A 20,024-nucleotide genomic window follows, 5' to 3' on the forward strand; every position below is an offset into this window, starting at 1 on the left:
GACTTCCGGTATGACGATATCGTCGTAGGTATTTTTGGAACTATTGACCTTTCAATTCGTAATTCAGTGGTTTTTGCCATGAGAGAGTATGTATTTGATAATCTTACAATAAACTCCACGGAGGAATGTTGGAAAAGTTTTATATAAACACCAAAGGAAGCGTGTGACACAGCCCTTATTACTGAGATTGTGATCGTGACTGAACTGTTTTGCTCTGTGATGAAGTTGTAGTAAGACTCGTAGTATAAATGTTTTCACACTACAATGTTCTTTCAGTTTAGAGTTCAGTAATTGTTGTCGAGAGAAAGTGTGTGTTTGACAATAATATAACTTCCTCTATGGGGAAATGTTGGAAATACATATGTAGCTACTGTACGTGCTGTAAGTCAACTTTGTCAGTGTCGTGAATGTGACTGCGTTTGCATAAAGTCGTCGTAAGACTCGTATGAATGCTCATTATATAATGTTAGATATGTTCACAGGTGTGTTACATGTCCAAAGTGAGATGGTCGATGCATTCCCAACAGTCCACCTTCAAGTCAGTTTTTTTATATCATAAAGCTTTAACACATTTATTTTATTTCATTGTTCAGATTGATTGGCAGAAGAAAATAGCTTAAAATTATAGTGTGTGTTTGTGTGTATTATGATGATTACTTGTTGTATTTGTTCTATATTTTCACATCACCAAATAAACATTTTGTATTTTGTATCATATACTGTGTTCTTTTTTAATTTTGCTAATCTTAAACATTAGCACATTTTAAAATTTCTAGAAAACCACATAGGAATGCCCTTAGGACACTATAAAGCTAGCTTTTTTTACTAAACCTTTTCATGTGTTAGCTTTACGGTGTATCGCTGATGTGTGCTATATATGAAATCAAGATCGATTTGGCAAAACCTAAATCTAGAACCTAGGGTACATGCAGGGCCGTAGCCTGAGCAAAATGCCAGGGGGGGCAGTAAGCGGACACGAGGGGGCGAAGCCCCCGAGGGGGGAGGGGGTGTCCCCCTACCAGTGTGGAAACTTCTAAATCCCAGGGGGGGCAGCTGCCCCCCCTGCCCCCCCGGAGGCTACGGCCCTGACATGGAAATAGTGCCATCAAAAACTTGAAAAAATAAGAAATATTACAATTACATTGAAGGATGTTTTATCAACGTCTGCTGGGAACAAAAGTCTAAAACATTTTCTGAAATGTAAATTTATCCTTTCAAAAAGGTTGAAAACTGTACAAAATTGTGCGCAAAATTAAGAAAATTATGAAAACATTTGAATGATAGCTGAAAAGAATTTTTGTTTTTGCGGATTTTGGCCACATTTTGTCATGTTGTAATATGTGTCAAAAAGATGTTTGGTCTATCTTTGGTTTGACCTTTGCCCTTGCTTTGATATCTGTTTAGAAGTAATTATTATTATTATTATTTTTTTTTTTTTGAAAATATGTGAACATTTATCATTCGTGTTGTGATAAAGCAATGAGAAATATAACAATAAATTGAGTTTGATTTTTATACATTTTTTTTTGCTGAGGATAATACTGGTTCTTTATATGTAAAATATGAAGACAACGAAGTTCATTTAATATTGCAATGATTACAAAACACATGACCAGTAACACGAAATGACTAGTTTTATATTGGTGGACATATACCATACATGATCTCAAAAATTCATCCAAGTCTCAATTTGGCACTAGAATTGAATGGAAAAAACATTAAATTACATTTAATTGCGATTTTTGTTTGTATCAATAAATAGGGCCTACTTCTTAACTTTAAATCTCTATTTTTCAAATATATTCCTGAAGTTGGCATGGAAGTCAACTGAAAATTCTTTAAGGGATTTCTTAAATATCAACAATCTGTGTACTCACAAGGCTACCCAGGTATGTTGGTTAAAAGTTCTCTCGTCTTAATTGTTTTAGGATCTGGTTGCTGTCTACGGTTACCGCAATAAACTACTTCGGCAAGACAGACCAAAATATTATTAACATAAAGTAAAAAAAAAAAAAAAATGCATAAATAGTAGCTAAACAAAATTATACCTAACACTAACAGATAAACTTGACCCACAATACAAAGGACAAAATTTGAACGATCTCCTCTAGGTTCTTACAACAGCTGTAGTAGGGCCTAATTGGTGTATCTTGAGAACAATAACCAGGTAAGGTGTGATATATTTATGTAGGGATCGGTACTGTACAGTGCCTCCAAATTGCGTAATAAAACCGGAGAACAATGGCCAGGTAAGCAGCATGACCAGCACGGCACGACGGTTTATTCACGGCGACGGTTTATTCACGGACTGCTACCCCCGCGTGAATAATCCGTCAGAACGGTTTATTCACGACGACGGTTTCTTCACGTGACACCGGGTCACCGCATTCTTTCATAATGCACATCTTTAGCTGAAGACATTTTCACAGTAGGCGAAACAGCGTTTTATATGAAACGCTTCTATAAATAGGAGTAAGCGCTAAAATCTCAGACTGCGGAGAATCGAGTTGACTTCTCTCAAGAGCACTTCGACGTCGGCTTAATCTAACAAGTCACGAACTTTCTAAGCGCTCTCTCTGTCAACAGTCACAATACAGGATATTATCCCAGTGTGCTCGGCATCAGATTAGCTACCAACGTCACGGGTCACACGCCAGGTAGATTACAAAACTGACGTTCTGTTCGTCACCTCACATACCACAACACACGACAAAATGGCAGACAAGGGAAGTCTAACTGTGATACTTTTAGCGACATTATTACAGGTACGTATGCCTTATTCGGTGCGTCTGATAGCTGAAATGTATTCAGTAGTTGTAACTACCCCCCTTTTCACCGCCTTTTTGTATGGTAGTACGAGCATTTTCACCCAACGTCACAGACTATAGCAAAGCGAACTATACTGTACAAACTTCGAACATGGCCGATGAGAAATATGTAGGCCTACGATGTATGACTGCTGATATACTGTACAACCACATTCTCAGTTATGTATATTTGCAGTGTGTTGTGTACATAGTTTAACATCCTCTCGGCAGATATACGCACCCCTAACCACGTAATATGTACACGAGAAAGTGAAGCCGTCGACAAAGGCCTGTAATAATTTGCCGTTTTAAGATGTACTGAGCTAGAAGAATTCTTAGATATGCGAAGTTTTCTTTTTTTACGCACGCCCAGTTAATGGGGCTCTTGTTACGTTTTTTAAAATTATTATTATGATAACTATATTGTGTTATTCTAGTCTATTTTTTCTTAACCTGATACGTCTATGGGTGTATTGGCTCTATTTAGTGTTGAGTTGTGACAGTGACTAAAATAGTAATATTGAACCCATGATCACAGACGAATAAAAAAGATTACTGAAATAGTCAATACTTATGTTTGAAATACAATATAAACGTTTAAATAGAGTACAACCTATGAGATGATCAGCGGACTTTTCAGCATAGTAATATAATTACCGTACATATAAAATGGTAGATTTTAGATGGTTCTAAAACCTTGAAAGTGGATTGGAATTAATATGTTAATTAAATCTAACACGTTGAACCGATATTCGTACATAAAATTTAATTCTAAAAGCAAAGACGCGTATTCAACACAATACAGCCATATTTCTGAAAAATAGCGGTTACACAATCTGCTAATTTAACAAGTAGCGTCTAATAAACACCTGAACTGATTTATCGATCGTTGTAAATGTTAGTTATTGAAACGCGAGAGTGGTAAAGGTTTTATATTGACTTGGCTCACGATCTGCTAAAACAGAAAGCAGGCGAGACTTGCTTCTGAGTCCATATTTCTTCGTGAAACACTTAAGATTTTTAAAAATTTGGTATCTCTTTTTTAAGTGACTTTATTAGTAACAGCTTCGAATAAACGAGTGATGACAAATGAAAGAAATGACGGTATCAGAACAATAGGCATGGCTCAGGTACGTGCCCCCCCCCCCCCTCCATCCCCACCCCAACACCTGTATTTTCTAAGAAAAAAAGCGTTAGTTTGAATCCCTTCTCTACCAACAGAGTTTGAAGATGTTAAACGACTGACCCACTGTTCACGGAAGTGCTGAAAAACGCTCGAACCCACCAAAATTCCCATACTTAGTGGGCTTTTTGGGTAGGGTTGGGATTCTCCCACACACAGACCATTCTCTGTATCTTAGACCCGCCAGTGTTATGGGTGCATGTCTCCAAATTGTATACGCAAAAAAAAAAAAAAAAAAAAAAAACACTCTTTCCTTAGAGATACACTGTAGTACCAGTGACAACAATGGCTACCATAGCGCGGTATGTGAAGAATCTGCAGTCATCTAAATAACACTGCCTGGATATTTGATATCACTGTCAGCTTTTATATATCGCAGTCAAAAAAAGTTTACTACGCAGGGTGCGATATTTTACCCATTGCCTTTTCCTACTTCCGTGTAAAAACAGTGTTGGTCGTTAGCTTAAGGGGTTAGCCCCCCCCCCCCCCGCCCCCGCCCCTCCGTCTCGGGCCCGTCATTTATCAATGATATGTATGAGGAGCGTTGCAAAACCGCGTTGACTTCACCCGTGACATTTAATAAATACCAGTTTACCAATCTATGTCTGTATATTTTCAGAGTCATTGAAAATAATATGAACAACGTGATTTAATTTGTTACTTCCTGGATAGTATTTATGACAATTTGCTATTTATAACAGTCCCACGTCACGATTGTTCAGGTCCGTTGAGTCTGTGACGAAGTTGTATTGTTCTTTATCTTTTGCTGTTACGCGAGTTAGTAAATACAACTCTTTTATATTTTTTCAAGTTATTTATTAACTACTTTCCAGTTGCTTCCCGCTCCGCCTTCTTCCCATTTCTATCTCTTCTTCATTCAATCTCTATCGGCCTTCTCTCTAGATTACATTATTGTTGTATAAGTATCAGAAGAGCATGGCAATTTAACTCAGTTCTTCTACAAAACTCTCCCCGCTCCTTATTAACTCATGGCTGTCAATTACTAACGTTACAAGGCAGTTGTTGAGGAACTAGTGCACAAGGAAAGTCGGTGCCTGCCCCGGGGTGTGGTCATGGGGCACGGAAGACTCTTCTCTACCAGAGGTGTGAATCCTTTATCAAGGCCTCAGATTAATTGTCACTGGATACCTTGCTAATTCTGCGCACTTTTCTGTATTAGTAAGGATTTTGCACGTCAGTGACGTCACCACGCAGCTGGTTTCGTGTAGAGAGAATTAAGGGATCGTGTAGCTGGGCGAAAAATGGAAATGTGGACAATTCCTTCTGAAATGTCAAGAAGACATATGCGGTCCAAATAAATCGATGAACAACTGAAATATGTGGTTAGAACAACAAAGCCAAGTGCAGGAATGGCTCGAACAATGATTCGTGAGCAGGGAAAACGGCTTTTTTCCTCAAGAAAAAGTATGTTTGGTGCGAAATCCCCGTAAAGAAAACCTTGAAATAATAGAACATGACTTTCAGTCAATAAATATAAAGAGAACGTGCAAGTAAGACACGTGCCATTTTAGTCGACCTAAGCGAGTGATAAATGTGGTTCCAAAACGTCCTTGAAACTTGGCAGTGTTTGTTTGCGCACACTGACATTGTTAAGGGCGCCATGAAAGTTTTCAGATTTCATTTTCTGAATTTTGAATCCTTACATTGGTTTGCGGTCTCCTGTGTGTACAGCCGTTTGGGTAAATAGTATACAAACGGAGTGCAGATGCCTTATGGTTTTGAAGGGAATTGGGATGATGCAGCAATTTTTATTCACGTGTCAAGCCACGATATTATAAAACACCTGAATTCGTGTGTTCAATGACCTACATACAGGTTATTGGTCGGAATTGACTAGTTTCTCCCCTTGTATGTCTCACGTGTGTGTGTGTGTGTGTGTGTGTGTGTGTGTGTGTGTGTGTTTGTTTTAAAGGATGGTGGGGGAGGGGCACCGTTAATTGCAGGTCGCAGGCTATAAACCCATCGGCGACCCTTGAATGGCCGGGATTCGCTATACAAAGCATATTCACCGAGCAATGTGAGGGATGCATCAACAGAGATGTTTTCTTCCAAAATTTGACGGTCTTTAATGTCACATGAGCTCTCATTTGAACTGTGATGATAAAAAATAAAGTATTTTATCCAGCCACACTGATACCTTACATAGCCAATGTGGAGGGAGGCATTGGATGTGTGACTGCATTATTTAAAACATTTTCTCGAAAAAAAAAAAAAAGAAGAAGCAGACAGTTCTGCCATATTTCAATGCAGATTTATATATAAGGTTTTCCCGTGTATGCATAATAAAGACGTAGCATTTATTTGAGCTCACCACATTACCGATGCATTGGCAGTTATCTGCACGACTTCATTTCATCAGCGAGTTATCGCGAGATAAACACCCAAAACCGGTTCTCTAATAGCGGCGCATGTCTTTATTCACACACGTAGAATAAGTAAAAAGAATTTAAGTCGTTATCAGCGGAAGTTCACAAACTAATGAAGTAGTCACCGTGTATGGACCAGTAGGTACTTTATATATATATAGTCTCTTCATTGTTTAAACAGTCATATCTAGCAATGCCACGCAATAAATTACCCAACCGTCATGTGTGCCCTAAAACAGACCAGTTTATAGACTGATATTTACATTCAGTTGCAGTCAGGTTTACTCGGACTGCTTTAAAGCACTTGGTCGATCCTGGTGCACACGTACTCAATTAAATGTCGCTTTTTAAACCAATAGTTGGTATACTAAATAGGTGACGAATAGAATGGAGTTATTATAGATCTAATATTATACTTATTATTCTTGGTATCGAACAGGAGTTGTAATTCATTTGAAAAGATAGCTGCTATTTCATGTCGCGACTTAGTAGACTAAAAGTTTTGGTGTATAAGGTTAAACCGACTTGCGGGCCATAGTTCACGTAAAACAGACCTTGTCCTTTCTAGTTTGTAACTTAGGGGCGGAGGGGTGGGGAGGTTATTACCAACCTTACTTTGTTTAAGCTTTATACAGTTTTTGTAGCCATATCCCTTTGATTGAAGATACATGGGTAGAATAATTATGGAATGAATGATAAATTTGTCTCATGCTGTGTGTGTGTGTGTGTGTGTGTGTGTGTGTGTGTGTGTGTGTTTGCGCGTGTATACATGGATGGATGGAAGGAAGGATAGACGAATGATTAGGAACACGGGTAAGTAATGTAGGTAAATACATTATAGCTTATGTCATGGAATGGTTATTCGGACAGCTAAATGAACAAACAGACAGACAGACAGACAGACAAATGTGCAGATAAGTGAATGCATAAAAAGCGTAATCAAAATATCACCATCCATAAAAAAATATGTGAAAAGTCGGAAATAATGTGGTAGCGCTCTGCGCAAATTCAAATTAAACAGCCACCGAGAACGTGAATCTGAGGGTGATAAACGGATAATTATTTTGGACATAAATGTTGGTGAAATCTGTTAAAGTGAATAGAAATTTACTGCGTGAGTATATATGTGTGCGCACGCATGTATGTGTGTGTATGTGTGCGCGTGTATGATTGTGTGCGTGTATAGGTGTGTGTGTCACACGTACATATATGCTGAGCTATTGCCCATCAGATTATGGAACTGTCCAAGAAATAAGACACACGAGCTCCTCTAGGCTTCAACAGTTTTTACTGTACTGATAAGACGGCGATGAAAAAATCTCAGCAATGATGACTTGCTAAATGTCTTCCCCAGACACATTATATAAGAAATTTTCTGCGTTTCTCATTGTGAAACTAATAATGGCGTGACGCCACAGTAAAATTTGACGCTACTGAAGCCTGCTTCGAGAAACTATTAGCGTCAATCTTGAGCCGGATAAAAACATAATCATGGACCAATCCCGACAAAACGCAATTAAAATAGAGAGAATGTAACCCAGGAAAAATGTCATCAAATTTATACCGTGATGAAGATGGCGTCTCCACAGCACCAGTGAAGTCTTGAAAGTGTCGTTTTACCATGCAATAGTCGTTTCATTTTACACCCTTCTCTTCACATTGATACTTGTTTGGATGACGGTAATGGAGAGCTACAGTAGGTCAGATGGACGCAGGTGGTTATGTACAGAAAAACGCATGTTTTCGTCTTCAGAAATGCAGTACGTCGGAGAGTTTTACAATGAATAATTGTGGCAGATGTGTGTGGGCACGTGTTTGCGTGCGTGCGTGTGTGTGTGTGAAAGTTGGACTACTGTCTAAAAGACATACTATCTCTTCACAATGACACCACTTATTAAGTATTCTCAATATTGAGAACGGGAGAATCTAAAAGTTTTCTAATCTTTCAAATCTCCAAACAGAATACAAGCATATCACGCCAATGACTGGTTAGTGGAGATAAACATTAAGTACGTTAAAGGAGGCCTACTTTAATGTTTTGAATGTGCCCAGGAATGTTTATTTGTCATATGCACTGGATGTTATTAAACTGTTTTTTTTATATTTATTTATTTATTTATTTTTGTAACCATTGATTTATTCATTTATTCATCCAATATTTGTTTTATGTTTTTTTCGTTAATTAATTAATTAATTAATTAATTAATTAATTAATTAATTAATTAATTAATTAATTAATTTATATATTGTGTTATTTATTTGAGTGATTGCTTCTTTTTTATTCATTTATTTATTAATTCTATCCATCTATCTGTTTCTTGATGTGTTTCTGTATTTATTTCCAGGTGTGTGAAGCCTACAGTTGTTATTATTATGGCGGTTGCTGGTATACATGGTGGTACCTTTGGTGAGTTGACAACCAGATATTAATGTTTACATTTCATTGGAAAAAAATTAAAGGGGCCTGCCTCACTAAATGATTTTAGCCGGAAAATTAGTCAAATCTTTTTGACCAAATACTTAGTCTTATTTGTTAGGATAAATCGGCAGTGGCCCAATATAATGACATATTTAGGCTACTTTAACTAATACCTCATGTCCTATTCTTACTTTATTTAAATGTGGATTACTATAGGTCAAGAAGGCCATAAGAATCGAAAGAACCGACATTATGACCAAAAAAGGTTCACTCTGCATCAGATTTTGATATACAATTTTTTTTCTCAATTTGGGTCAATGAATATTTGATAAACGTCAGTGCGTTCTACGTTCGTCTTCATCCTTCTGCGAGTGAAATACAAGTCCAACTATCTGATTGTTGAAAGCAGAAAACCTGAAGCCTGAACAAGTGCCCCATGCATTACTATGTAATATGAGTAATAAACACCTCTTAAAAGTGTTAAATGGACCAGCTGAAAGCACTTTACATAACACAATGCGTAATATATTACAAATGATATGCATAATATATATATTCATATGATAATAACACAAATACTATGAACAATAATTAAAAGACAACAGTTACGTCAAGTGCATTGGTAATACGTGGTTTTACATTTCAGGTAATACATGTGAACTCATACATGATTAGTCCCCCTAATACCGTTCCGTTTCAGGCTTGCCCTGTTCTCTATATGTATATGTTTGACACTGACTGCAATATGCGGTCGAAGGTGTCGACAGGAACGAAGGGATCACGGAGGCACCAACAGAGATACGATAAATATGTGTTACATGTCCTGTGAGTTTACTACTGGGAGGTGTGAAAGGGGCAATATATGCGCGTGTGTCTTTAATGCAGCATACTATTTTCTAAGTATTTTTTCTTGATATTCCCGAATGTTAAATAACCGTATTTAAATGCAAATTTTAGATCAAAATTTTTTTTGAGAGAAATCAATTATTAATAAATCGTATTTATAAACATTACGATGTGCATTTTAACATATATTTCAAAAACTGACACATCAAACGATTTTAACACAATGCTGTAAACGTTTTTTTTTTTTTTTTTTTTTTTTTTTTTGTGAATAATATTTTGACGAGATGGCTTTCAAAGGTGAGATTGCCTTGGCGTCCAAATGTTGTGCTGTCCGCTTTGTTTGGATGAAATGAGGCGTTCATATTTTACTTGGATGTCGCCATCAACAGCATAGAAAATAGCGTGCTGCACGTAAAACACACACGCACATATATAACGACTGAGGAAGAGCCACTTCACAGTATTTCGCAAGTAGCCTATCTGTTAATGAGGATACCGTTTGACATTTCTCAGAATATCTTCAGAAAATCGTGCATTCAATCCGTCACGGTGCTTCACATGAAGCAAAATTACCACGTTCTATGAAAACACACGTGGGTTGAAGACAAAAGAAGAAAAATTGAAAAATGCTGTGCCATGGCTCAAAAACTCAGTGAGGCTGATCTAAGCCAAGGTGGAAAAAGTCTCAATGACGTCATGGTTACTAAGCCAATGAGCGATGACGTCACTTAGACTGTTTCGACCAGTTTTGAATGTGCCTTTTTTGCTGGTATTGTTCATTATCTAACCCGCGTGGAGGACACTATATATACGTGGGATTCTGAATGGTACTGGCATCGAGGTGGATATACAATGTGTTAATTTTTATGTTTAATTTCCATGAATATGTTCATTTGAAAGAAACGTGCAGTGATAGTCATCTGCTGATCGGTTTCATATAATTTTCCCTTTAAGATTTACCTCAAGCTTTTTAAGAAAATAAGGAAATTAGATAAAATAATTTAACACATTGGCTACGTCACCTTAATAGATCAACTTGCCTAAGTCTATCGAAGTTAATAATACTTTAACGCATCTTACTAAAGGTCTGTATCTTTCCTTTTCTCTCTCTCTCTGTAGGTTTGGCGTCTTTATCCTCATCTCCTGCATCTCTGTGTGCACTGCAGCTTGCTGTCGACAAAACAGACAACGACAACTACAAGCCACAGTTGTGACCCGTAAGTACACTGCTTAAGGTAATGTCACACTTAGCGTATAGCACTAGCGTATGAGAAAAATTCCCCATACCCAGACAAATGCAAGGGGGCCGTTAGACCTAGGTCGTATACGTCTTCTGTACGCAGGCAAACGTCTGTGTACGTTTGTGTTCGCTGAGGGAGATAAACGTTTTGAGCATGTTCAAAGCAATTACATCAGCTGAAAAAAATTGTGCGAACAGTAGGTTTCACATGGGACATTCATACGAACTTCTATACGCTAGGTGTGAGAGAGCCCTTATACACAAAACTAAGTGAACGCTTCTTAGATTTACGGTCAAATAACCACGGGGTTGTTTTACAAGAGGATTTGAGATTTTTATTACTTAGTTGAAACATTTATTTATTTACTTACATAAATCTCTCCTTTAGGGTAAAGGGGAAGTAGTAAACGTAAGTTTGCTAGACTGGAATAGTCAACTGCGCAAAATCGGCTTTATGCAATGTATCTAAGGGCGTGTCGTAATGGCGTTCGAACGAAGCTTAAACGGACGCGATTCTTGATACACTCTGCTTAAAATAAAACCAGTTTTGGGTTCCTTGTGAAACGACAACTCGTACACAAACCACTACAAGCCTCTCTGACTTCACGTTTAACAAGACAGCGTTGACCGTAAGATAGACAAAATAGATTCTGTCGTGTTCTTGTTATTATAAGCCAGGATTTGAATTGAAAAGCCCTTGTCAATAACATTTACACAAAAGCTAACAAGAATTTTAAAGAGAGTGCGGTTCTCGCCTCATGAGATACTGAAAATATACATCTCTGATGTAAGACCTACCCTAGAATATGCTGTGCATGTGTTGCATCATTGACTTGCCAGGTGCCAAGCCGAAAAAAAAAATGAATCCATCCATAAAAGATTTTTAAAGATACTATATTCAAAAATCTCCTACACGGATGCCTTGTAAATAACAAATTCTGCTTCTTTACAAAGCAAATATTTTAAGTATGTGTATAGACTTCCCAGTCATTCTCTCGTCATGAAGATCAACTAGTGAATTCAACTTGCAACGGTTAAAAAACGGAAATGTGGATTATATATAGATTTTTACCTTGGTAATTAAGACAAAGGTGCTGGCATTTCCAGGAAAAAAGTATTATTATCATGACTGTTTTCTGCATAAAGGTCTAACATGCATTTAGAGTTTTCAACACGCACGCTCCGTTAAATATTGACCAATAAAAAAACTACGATGATGAACTATTGGAAATTGCCGTAAAAAAAAAAAAAAAAAAAAAAAAAAAAAAAAACTGTTCAGACAACAGGCACGTATACATGCAAAGACCTACGCACGTTATTATTCGATTAATTTTAATGTGCTCATGGTTGGGGCTACGTGTCATCATCAACACAACCAGTCCAAAGCTTCAATATTCTGTCAACTGAAAGATTGATATACACTCATATTGTACAGTAACTTGTACTAGGAAACATTCGCAACCCTAAAGGAGCACGCACGCACGCACGCACGCACGCACGCACATGAGGTAATAATTTATCGGCATTTGGGACCATCAGACCGCTCCACAGCAATTAAATAGGAATTACGCCTAGATAGTTTTGTACGTAACTGTAGATATCTTTCAAAAGTAGTTCATTTAATGCGCTTGCCAATCAATTTAGCATTTCCTTTAATGCTATAAGCCTATATGCAGTAAGATATTCAATGGTCTACAGGTACAGGTTTTTCAATTGTTAACACCCTAAATCACATCTTCGCATGACTTATATTAATGAGTCGTTCTGGCAAATATAAACATTTACATCAGACTAATTCCCTTGTTTACATGGGTCTTTCCACACAAAAGTGAACATTGAGTTAAGTCGGTGAGGGACGCATTTTATATAATATTTGGATAATTTTGACTTGTCCCATTTTTATGTACAGACACAGATGTGTCTGTACATATAGCCGTCATCTGCGTCTGTCGTCGCCGTCGCCGTCGTTGCCGTCGTCGCCGTGCACTTTTACCGATAACACGATAAGTGGAAAACTGTTTTTTCTTTTGGCTTGAAACTTACAGAACTGATGAATATTCATAATATGCAGGTCAAGTTCGAAAATCAGCATGATCGGGTCACTTATAGGGAATTTATGCTGTTTTTTCACTTTTTTCAGCATATATGCAGCACCGATAACACGATAAGTGGAAAACCGTTTTACCTTTTGGCTTGAAACTTACAGAACTGATGAATATTTATAATACGCAGGTCAAGTTCGAAAATCAGCATGATCGGGTCACTTATAGGGAATTTATGCTGTTTTTTCACTTTTTTCAGCATATATGCAGCACCGATAACGCGATAAGTGGAAAACCATTTTACCTTTTGGCTTGAAACTTACAGAACTGATGAATATTCATAATACGCAGGTCAAGTTCGAAAATCAGTGTGATTGGGTCATTTTTAGTAAATTTAGGCTATTTTTTCTCTTTTTTCAGCATATATATACAGCACCGATAACACCATAAATGGAAAACCATTTTACCTTTTGGCTTGAAACTTACCGAACTGATGAATATTCATAATACGCAGGTCAAGTTTGAAAATCAGCATGATTGGGTCATTTTTACTGAATTTAGGCTATTTTTTTCACTTTTTTCAGCATATATGCATCACTGATAACACGATAAGTGAAAAACAGATAGGCCAATTGTCATAATACTCATAGGAGTGGCCAATCTTACTAAAACGAAGGTTGAGTTGGAAAATCAGCATAACCGGTCCATTATTTTAGAAGTTATGCTGTTTTTTCACATTTCCTCACATTCAATTCTTAGGCATGTTAACAGTCTCATTATTTAACTAATAAGATACGTAAAAGTGTTTGTTTGGCATTTCCTGCATCTTTACAACATTGTTAGTTGATTTTGTAAAAATGATAGTAAACCTGTTATCGTGTATTGTGTAATAAACTGTCAAAAATGGAAATAAACACATATCATTGCAGTTTGTCAGATTCAATCATCCACTATGTTCAGAATCTCATAATGGAGGAAATTGGACATATAACACTGTCTTATTGATATTTTCCCATCTCATCAATTTTCTTAGTTGGTCATATAAAAATGGCAGTAAACTGTTTATTTTGTTTTATTTCTAAAAAGTCTTAAAAATGGTAATAAACCCATTTCAGAACAGTGCTGTCTTGTTTCACTTTTTTCAGCATCTATGTAGCACCGATAACACGATAAGTAAAATACCGTTTTACTTTTTGGCTTGAAACTTACAGTACTGATTAATATTTATAATACGCAGGTCAAGTTTGATATTCAGCATGATCCGGCCAATTTTAGGGAAGTTATGATGGTTTTTTTTTTTTTTCAAAATTTTCAGCATTTTTGTAACACGGAAAACGGGATCAGTGTAAAAATGTTTTTCTTTTTGGATTGAAACTGATGAATATTCATAATACGCATTTCAAGTTTGAAAATTGGCTTGATTGGACTATATTTACAACTGTTATGCTGTTTTTTTTCCTTATTCAGCATATATGCAACACTGATAACACATTTTAAGGAAAACGAATCAGCCTTTTGTCTTGCAACTTACAGCAGTGATTAGTCTGACTAGTATACAGATCAAGTTTGAAAATAAGCTTGATCAGTTAAGTTTTGATGAAGTTATTAGCCTTTTTGTATATAAGTGTTTTTTTTTTCTTCAGATTTAATTCTTAGGCATGTTAACAGTCTCAATATGGAACTAATTAGATATGTAAAAGTGTTGTTTTGACATTTTCTGCTTCTTAACAATATTGTTAGTTGAAAATATAAAAATGATGGTAAACCTGTTATCATGCATTGTGTAATAAAGTATCAAAAATGGAAAGGAACTCATCATTGCAGTTTGTCAGATCCAATCATTCACTATGTTCAGAATCTGCAAATGGAGCAAATTGGACATTTAAAATTGTTCTATTGATATTTTTCCTATGTCGACAATTTTCCTAGATGATCATTTAAAAATGACAGTAAATTGATTATTTTGTTTTATGTAAAAAGGTGTTGAAAATGGAAAGAAAATCATTTCAGTACAGTTATCTTTTGTTTACATTTTGGCATTTTGAACTTTGAACTTCCATGGTCTTGAAGACCTTCCCATATCACATTTTCTGAATATCCATGATACTTTTATTTTTTTTATAAAAAATTGATGGTCATTGTGCTGTTAAGTATTGTGTTATATTGCATGAAAGTTGAAGAAACCTGTATTTTGGACACTGCTGCCAGGATAGCGATTAAGGGAAAACCATGTTACTTATGATACTCAAATTTACTGAAAAGTTTCATAAGACTGAAGTGCAGCTTGTGTTGGAAAATCAGTGTGATTGTTTTCTGTTTTGGAAGCAATGCAGTTCTATAGAGTGAACTATAGTGCAATAAATGTATATGGCAGTATATTAATTCAGGGTCACAAACTAATTTGCTTAATTAATTTTCAAGTGGCCATTAAAGGAGATTACATAAAACACACGTTCATAAAGTAATTTGCTTAATAATTTTTCAAGTGGCCATTAAATGAGATTACATAAAACACACAATGAGATTTCATTGTAAAGTCCCCTGGGTATATCTCTCTTAACTGTGTCACATAATTAGAAATCAATGATTATTGTGCAGGTAAATGTTAGTCATGTTAGTAATTAGACAGCCAGATTTAAAGTTTGAATAGCAGCTTTATTGGAATTTTTTGTTTTGTTTTTTTTACATTTTCTTTTAATTATTTTTCAAACACTAGCATCTTCAAGATATCACTTTCAACTCCCAGCCACCAGAAGCACTGTGCATTTTCTTTTTTACCACATAAGGAGTTGTGTTGGTTTTTATGTCTTTAAACATTGTGTAATTATATTATTTTATGCACTGTCATCTTTTTTCACATATTGGGATTTTCATTATGTGAATTTGAACTCTCACATATGGTCCTGAAACTGTAATCTTATTGACCATGTTATTCTGTTGTACATTTTGTGAAATTTTATCTTTCACATACTGGAATTTTCATTGTGGGACTTATAACTCCCAAGGACATGTAACATTTAACTTTTATTGATACTACCTGTTGTGCAATATTTGCAACTTGACTGTTCTTTTTGGCAAATAATTAATTTTCTTTCTAAAAAGATTTTTTTTTTTTTTTGTTATAATCTCTTAAGATATTATTATAAAGTATAGCCATCTATGGATGTCACATGGTCTGATGAAAAGTTCAGATATCAGAATAATAGCTATGACTGCCCTTTTTGTAGTAAAACAAAATATATTATATTTCTGCGAGTTGTTTACACTGTTTAAACTCAAGTTGGATGATTCATATCATGGTTATGCACCTAGACTGAATGGCAGCTTTAGTGGAATATTTTTTTAATTTTTTCTTTAATTTTTAATTTTTCAAACTGGCATTTTTAAGATGTTTTCACTTTTCAGCATATATGCAACACTGTAAACACATTTCAAGAAAAAAACGATAGGCCTGTTGTCATGAAACTCGCTGGGGTAATGGATCTCACTAAATTGAGGTCAAGTTTGAAAAGCGGCATGATCGGGCCACTATTTTAGTAGTTATGCTTTTTTCCCCACTTTTCAGCATATATGCAACACTATAAACAATATAAGGAAAACAGATAGGCCAATTGTCATTAAACTCACAGGAGTGGTCAATGCTGCTAAAACACAGGTTGAGTTGGAAAATCAGCATAATCGGGCCATTATTTTAGAAGTTATGCTGCTTTTTTCACATTTCCTCACATTCAATTCTTAGGCATGTTAACAGTCTCATTAGTTAACTTATAAGATACGTAAAAGTGTTTGTTTGACATTTCCTGCATCTTTACAACATTGTTAGTTGATTTTGTAAAAATAATGGTAAACTTATTATCGTGTATTGTGTAATAAAGTTTCAAAAGTGGAAATAAACTCATGTCATAGCAGTTTGTCAGATTCAATCATTCACTATGTTCAGAATCTCAGAATGGAAGAAATTGGCTATTTAACACTGCTCTATTGATATTTTTCTTAGTTGATCATATGAAAATGGCAGTAAACTGTTAATTTTGTTTTAAAAAAAAAACATTTCAGAACAGTGCTGTCTTGTTTACATTTTGGCATTTTCAAGTTGTGACTTTGAAGTTCCATGGGCCTGAAGACCTCCCCATATCACATTTTCTGAATATCCATGATACTAATATTTTATTATTAAAAATTGATGGTCATTATGCTGTTAAACGTTATGTAATATTGCATCAAAAATACTATTTTGGGCACTGCTCCCATGATGACTATTTAAGAAAAACCAGGTCACTTACTGTTCTCAAACTTGCAGGAAAGAAACATGCGACTAAAATACAGCTTCAGTAGGCAATGCAGTCTGTTTGGTAATTCTTACTGCCAGTTAAACAGTTTTTTTTTGTGAAAATTTAATTTTTCACAAGAAATGCTTGAAGACCTGTGCTAGTCACATTTTCTGAAAATCCATGATACGTTTATTTAATTTTCAAAAGTTGACGGTCTTTATGCTGTTAACCATTATGTAATATTGCATCAGAATAGAAGAAAACACAATTTTGGGTGCTGCTGCCATGATGACCATTATGGGAAAACCATGTTATTTATGATTGCCAAACTTTCAAAAAAGAAATACAGGGCTAAAATGCAGCCTGAGTTGGAAAAGTAGTCTAATTGGCTTCTTTTTCTGGAAGTTATACATTTTCAAAGTGTGAACTTGAACTCCCATGGGCCTGAAGCCTTATGCTTGTTACACATTTTACTTACATTGGTATTACCTGTTGAGCATAATTAAAATTTAATGTTGAATTTGCAGTTCAACATAATGTACTTTTGCATCAGAATTGACAGTAGCCTATTTTGTGCATAGTTATTTCCTGTTTTTTGTCTGTACATTTGACAGCTTTGCTGCCTTGTTTTTCGTTCTTCATTCTGTTCTGTAGTATCCTCATATCTGGAAAGAAATCAACAGCACATAAAAGGGATACTGAACAATTATGAAAATATTGTGGGAAATGCGTGCGTGACTGACGTGATCAAACTGTTCAATCTATTGTGGAATGACACATATATGTAATTTACCGCCTGATTAAGTGGCTGGGGATTTCAACTCATATTTTGAGAAGCCATGCACACACATATCCATCATATTACTCCTACTAATGTCATAAATGTTTAGTCAATATAAGGTATGATTAGTTTAAAACATTTAAACATTTAATGATTATTTTATTATCATCATAAAAAGTTCTCATTGCAATTGTCATAAATAGTTTAATAAAACAACATAGTATATAAAAGTTATAGAATAATTATAGCTAGTGCTTATTGCCATATATATTTTCACTTCAGCCCCAGCGGGTGCCCTCCAAACAAACCAGTACTCTGCCGGCTATTACATGCCCCCTAACGGCACCTACCCGCAACAACCGCAGGCATGGGCCCAACCCAACTGGAACATGATGCCGCTAGATGGCAGCACGGCCTCTCCAGGAGGAGCTTTTCCGCAGCCGCCCCCCTACAACCCTAGCAAGGAGGGCGATGTGCCTCCCCCGTACGCCCCGCCCCCGTACCCAGGGGTAGCACCAGGGGTAGCACCCCAGAATCAGAACGCCTACGTGCCACCAACTTCGAGTCCTCAGTAATAAGGGCATATGAAGGTAGTCGAAGTCGTTTGGTGACTGTTGTTGACGTTTCCCTTATTTTGTTTGTTGACCAAGGGAAATGCGGACACGAAAGAGATTATTATTGTGGAAAGTATATATTATGTATTGTGACCCAAGAGTTCAGGTTTTTTTTAATTATTTTTTTTAATAACGTGGAGTGAAAAATACATTGAATCAAAAAGAATCATTTTGGCGCCAGAACAATATGTTATTTATGAGAGGGGAGTGTCTATTATGGTACAAAGGGAATTTCGTATGAAGAATTAACGCATTGTTTTATGGGAATTTAATTATATTATTGTGATAATATTGTACGGCACTTAACACGATGTCCCACATGTAACTTACAGTTGACACAAAATGTTGATAGATTTTGTAAAAGCACAGAACAATATTTGGAGGAAGAGAATTGTTTGAGCTGTTAATTTTGAAAAAGTGTCGTTTCAACTTTATGTGAGTCGTTATTGTTTTAAGTTTTGTAAAAACGTTTTCTTACATTATCCAGTTGGTCTATGCAATTAGAATTTTCATCACATTTTATCGAAAGTTATAGAGGCGTGATTTAACTGGATATGTATACTGATTTTATTTTCTGAAAAGCATATCAAATTTCTAGATATAGGTTAATGGTCCGACAGACCATGGGGTAATGGAGAATGCATTGCCTTATTTGCTTGATATATAAAACATAGAAACAGAAAGGTAGGGTGTATTGTCATGTGTTTACGATAAGCTTATAAAAACATCCCTATTTTTCAATTTGGCAAGGAGAAAAGGGGAAAATGAAAATGCTAGACAAAGCTTGAGCGGCTGCTGCATTGCACAAGTCAAGGATGAGATTTTACTTAACAAGTACGCTATCAGACTGTAGCTTTCTATTCAGTAACGTTATTCTTGGTTGATTCGGCGTCTGGCAGGTATTGTGTGTTCAAAATCGATAACATACGTTGCGAAACAAAACTTCGCGTGACATATAAAATAGCAAAAAAGCAACGGAAGACTTTTCACCTTACTCAAACAGAATTACTACTGCGATTTAGCTGGCGCGTTCATTTCTATAGAGAAAAAAGAAAACTGCTTCTTACTTTTCAGAAGTCGCCACAATACATCTGAGATGGGTTTTTGATTGAGATAAAAATACTTTTGCCATTTCTGCAAACAATATCGAAGTCTAGTACACATGCCTAGTATTCATAGCTGTGTTAATACTCCAATACCAGGAATAATATTATTACCTGGAGTGGCTTAAAGCACATTTTCCCAGAACCCAGGACGGAATAGATTAACGATTGCTTACCTGACATAAAAAATCTTTCTGTCTGAAATCGATTTAGTCAAGTCACCAGAGCTAGCTAATACCGGCTATTTTTTCTTGAAGGAATGTAGAAAGAAACCAAATTAAAACAAATTAAAATAGACTGATTGAAGTAGTGAATAGGTTTCAAGAATATA

The 20,024-nt window shown here is 35.9% G+C and overlaps 1 protein-coding gene across 2 annotated transcripts; it reads left to right on the plus strand.

Moving 5' to 3' along the window:
• Positions 1-2,358: 2,358 nt before the first annotated feature.
• LOC106163730 (uncharacterized) lies at positions 2,359-20,000 on the plus strand. Of its 2 annotated transcripts, none has more exons than XM_087012921.1 (4): positions 2,359-2,765; positions 8,723-8,784; positions 9,497-9,621; positions 18,259-20,000. In XM_087012921.1, exons 1-4 carry the CDS (start codon positions 2,715-2,717, stop codon positions 18,549-18,551), a joined length of 531 nt encoding a protein of 176 aa, XP_086869047.1. In that variant the 5' UTR covers positions 2,359-2,714; the 3' UTR covers positions 18,552-20,000. The 2 variants fall into 2 exon arrangements, with proteins under 2 accessions (XP_086869047.1, XP_086869048.1); XM_087012922.1 differs by lacking the exon at positions 9,497-9,621 and adding an exon at positions 10,762-10,859 and having other exon boundaries at positions 2,366-2,765.
• The last annotated feature ends 24 nt before the right edge of the window (positions 20,001-20,024 follow it).

This window comes from Lingula anatina, chromosome 5 (genome assembly GCF_051362555.1).
Source record: "Lingula anatina isolate TDL-2025a chromosome 5, LinAna3.0, whole genome shotgun sequence".
Taxonomy (NCBI): domain Eukaryota; kingdom Metazoa; phylum Brachiopoda; class Lingulata; order Lingulida; family Lingulidae; genus Lingula; species Lingula anatina.

Coding starts and splice junctions, on each gene's coding strand:
- LOC106163730 (XM_087012921.1), top strand. CDS start 2,715: ATGGCAGACAAGGGAAGTCTAACTGTGATACTTTTAGCGACATTATTA. Junction 8,785..9,496: donor TATACATGGTGGTACCTTTG/GTGAGTTGACAA, acceptor GTTCCGTTTCAG/GCTTGCCCTGTTCTCTATAT. Junction 9,622..18,258: donor AAATATGTGTTACATGTCCT/GTGAGTTTACTA, acceptor TTTTCACTTCAG/CCCCAGCGGGTGCCCTCCAA.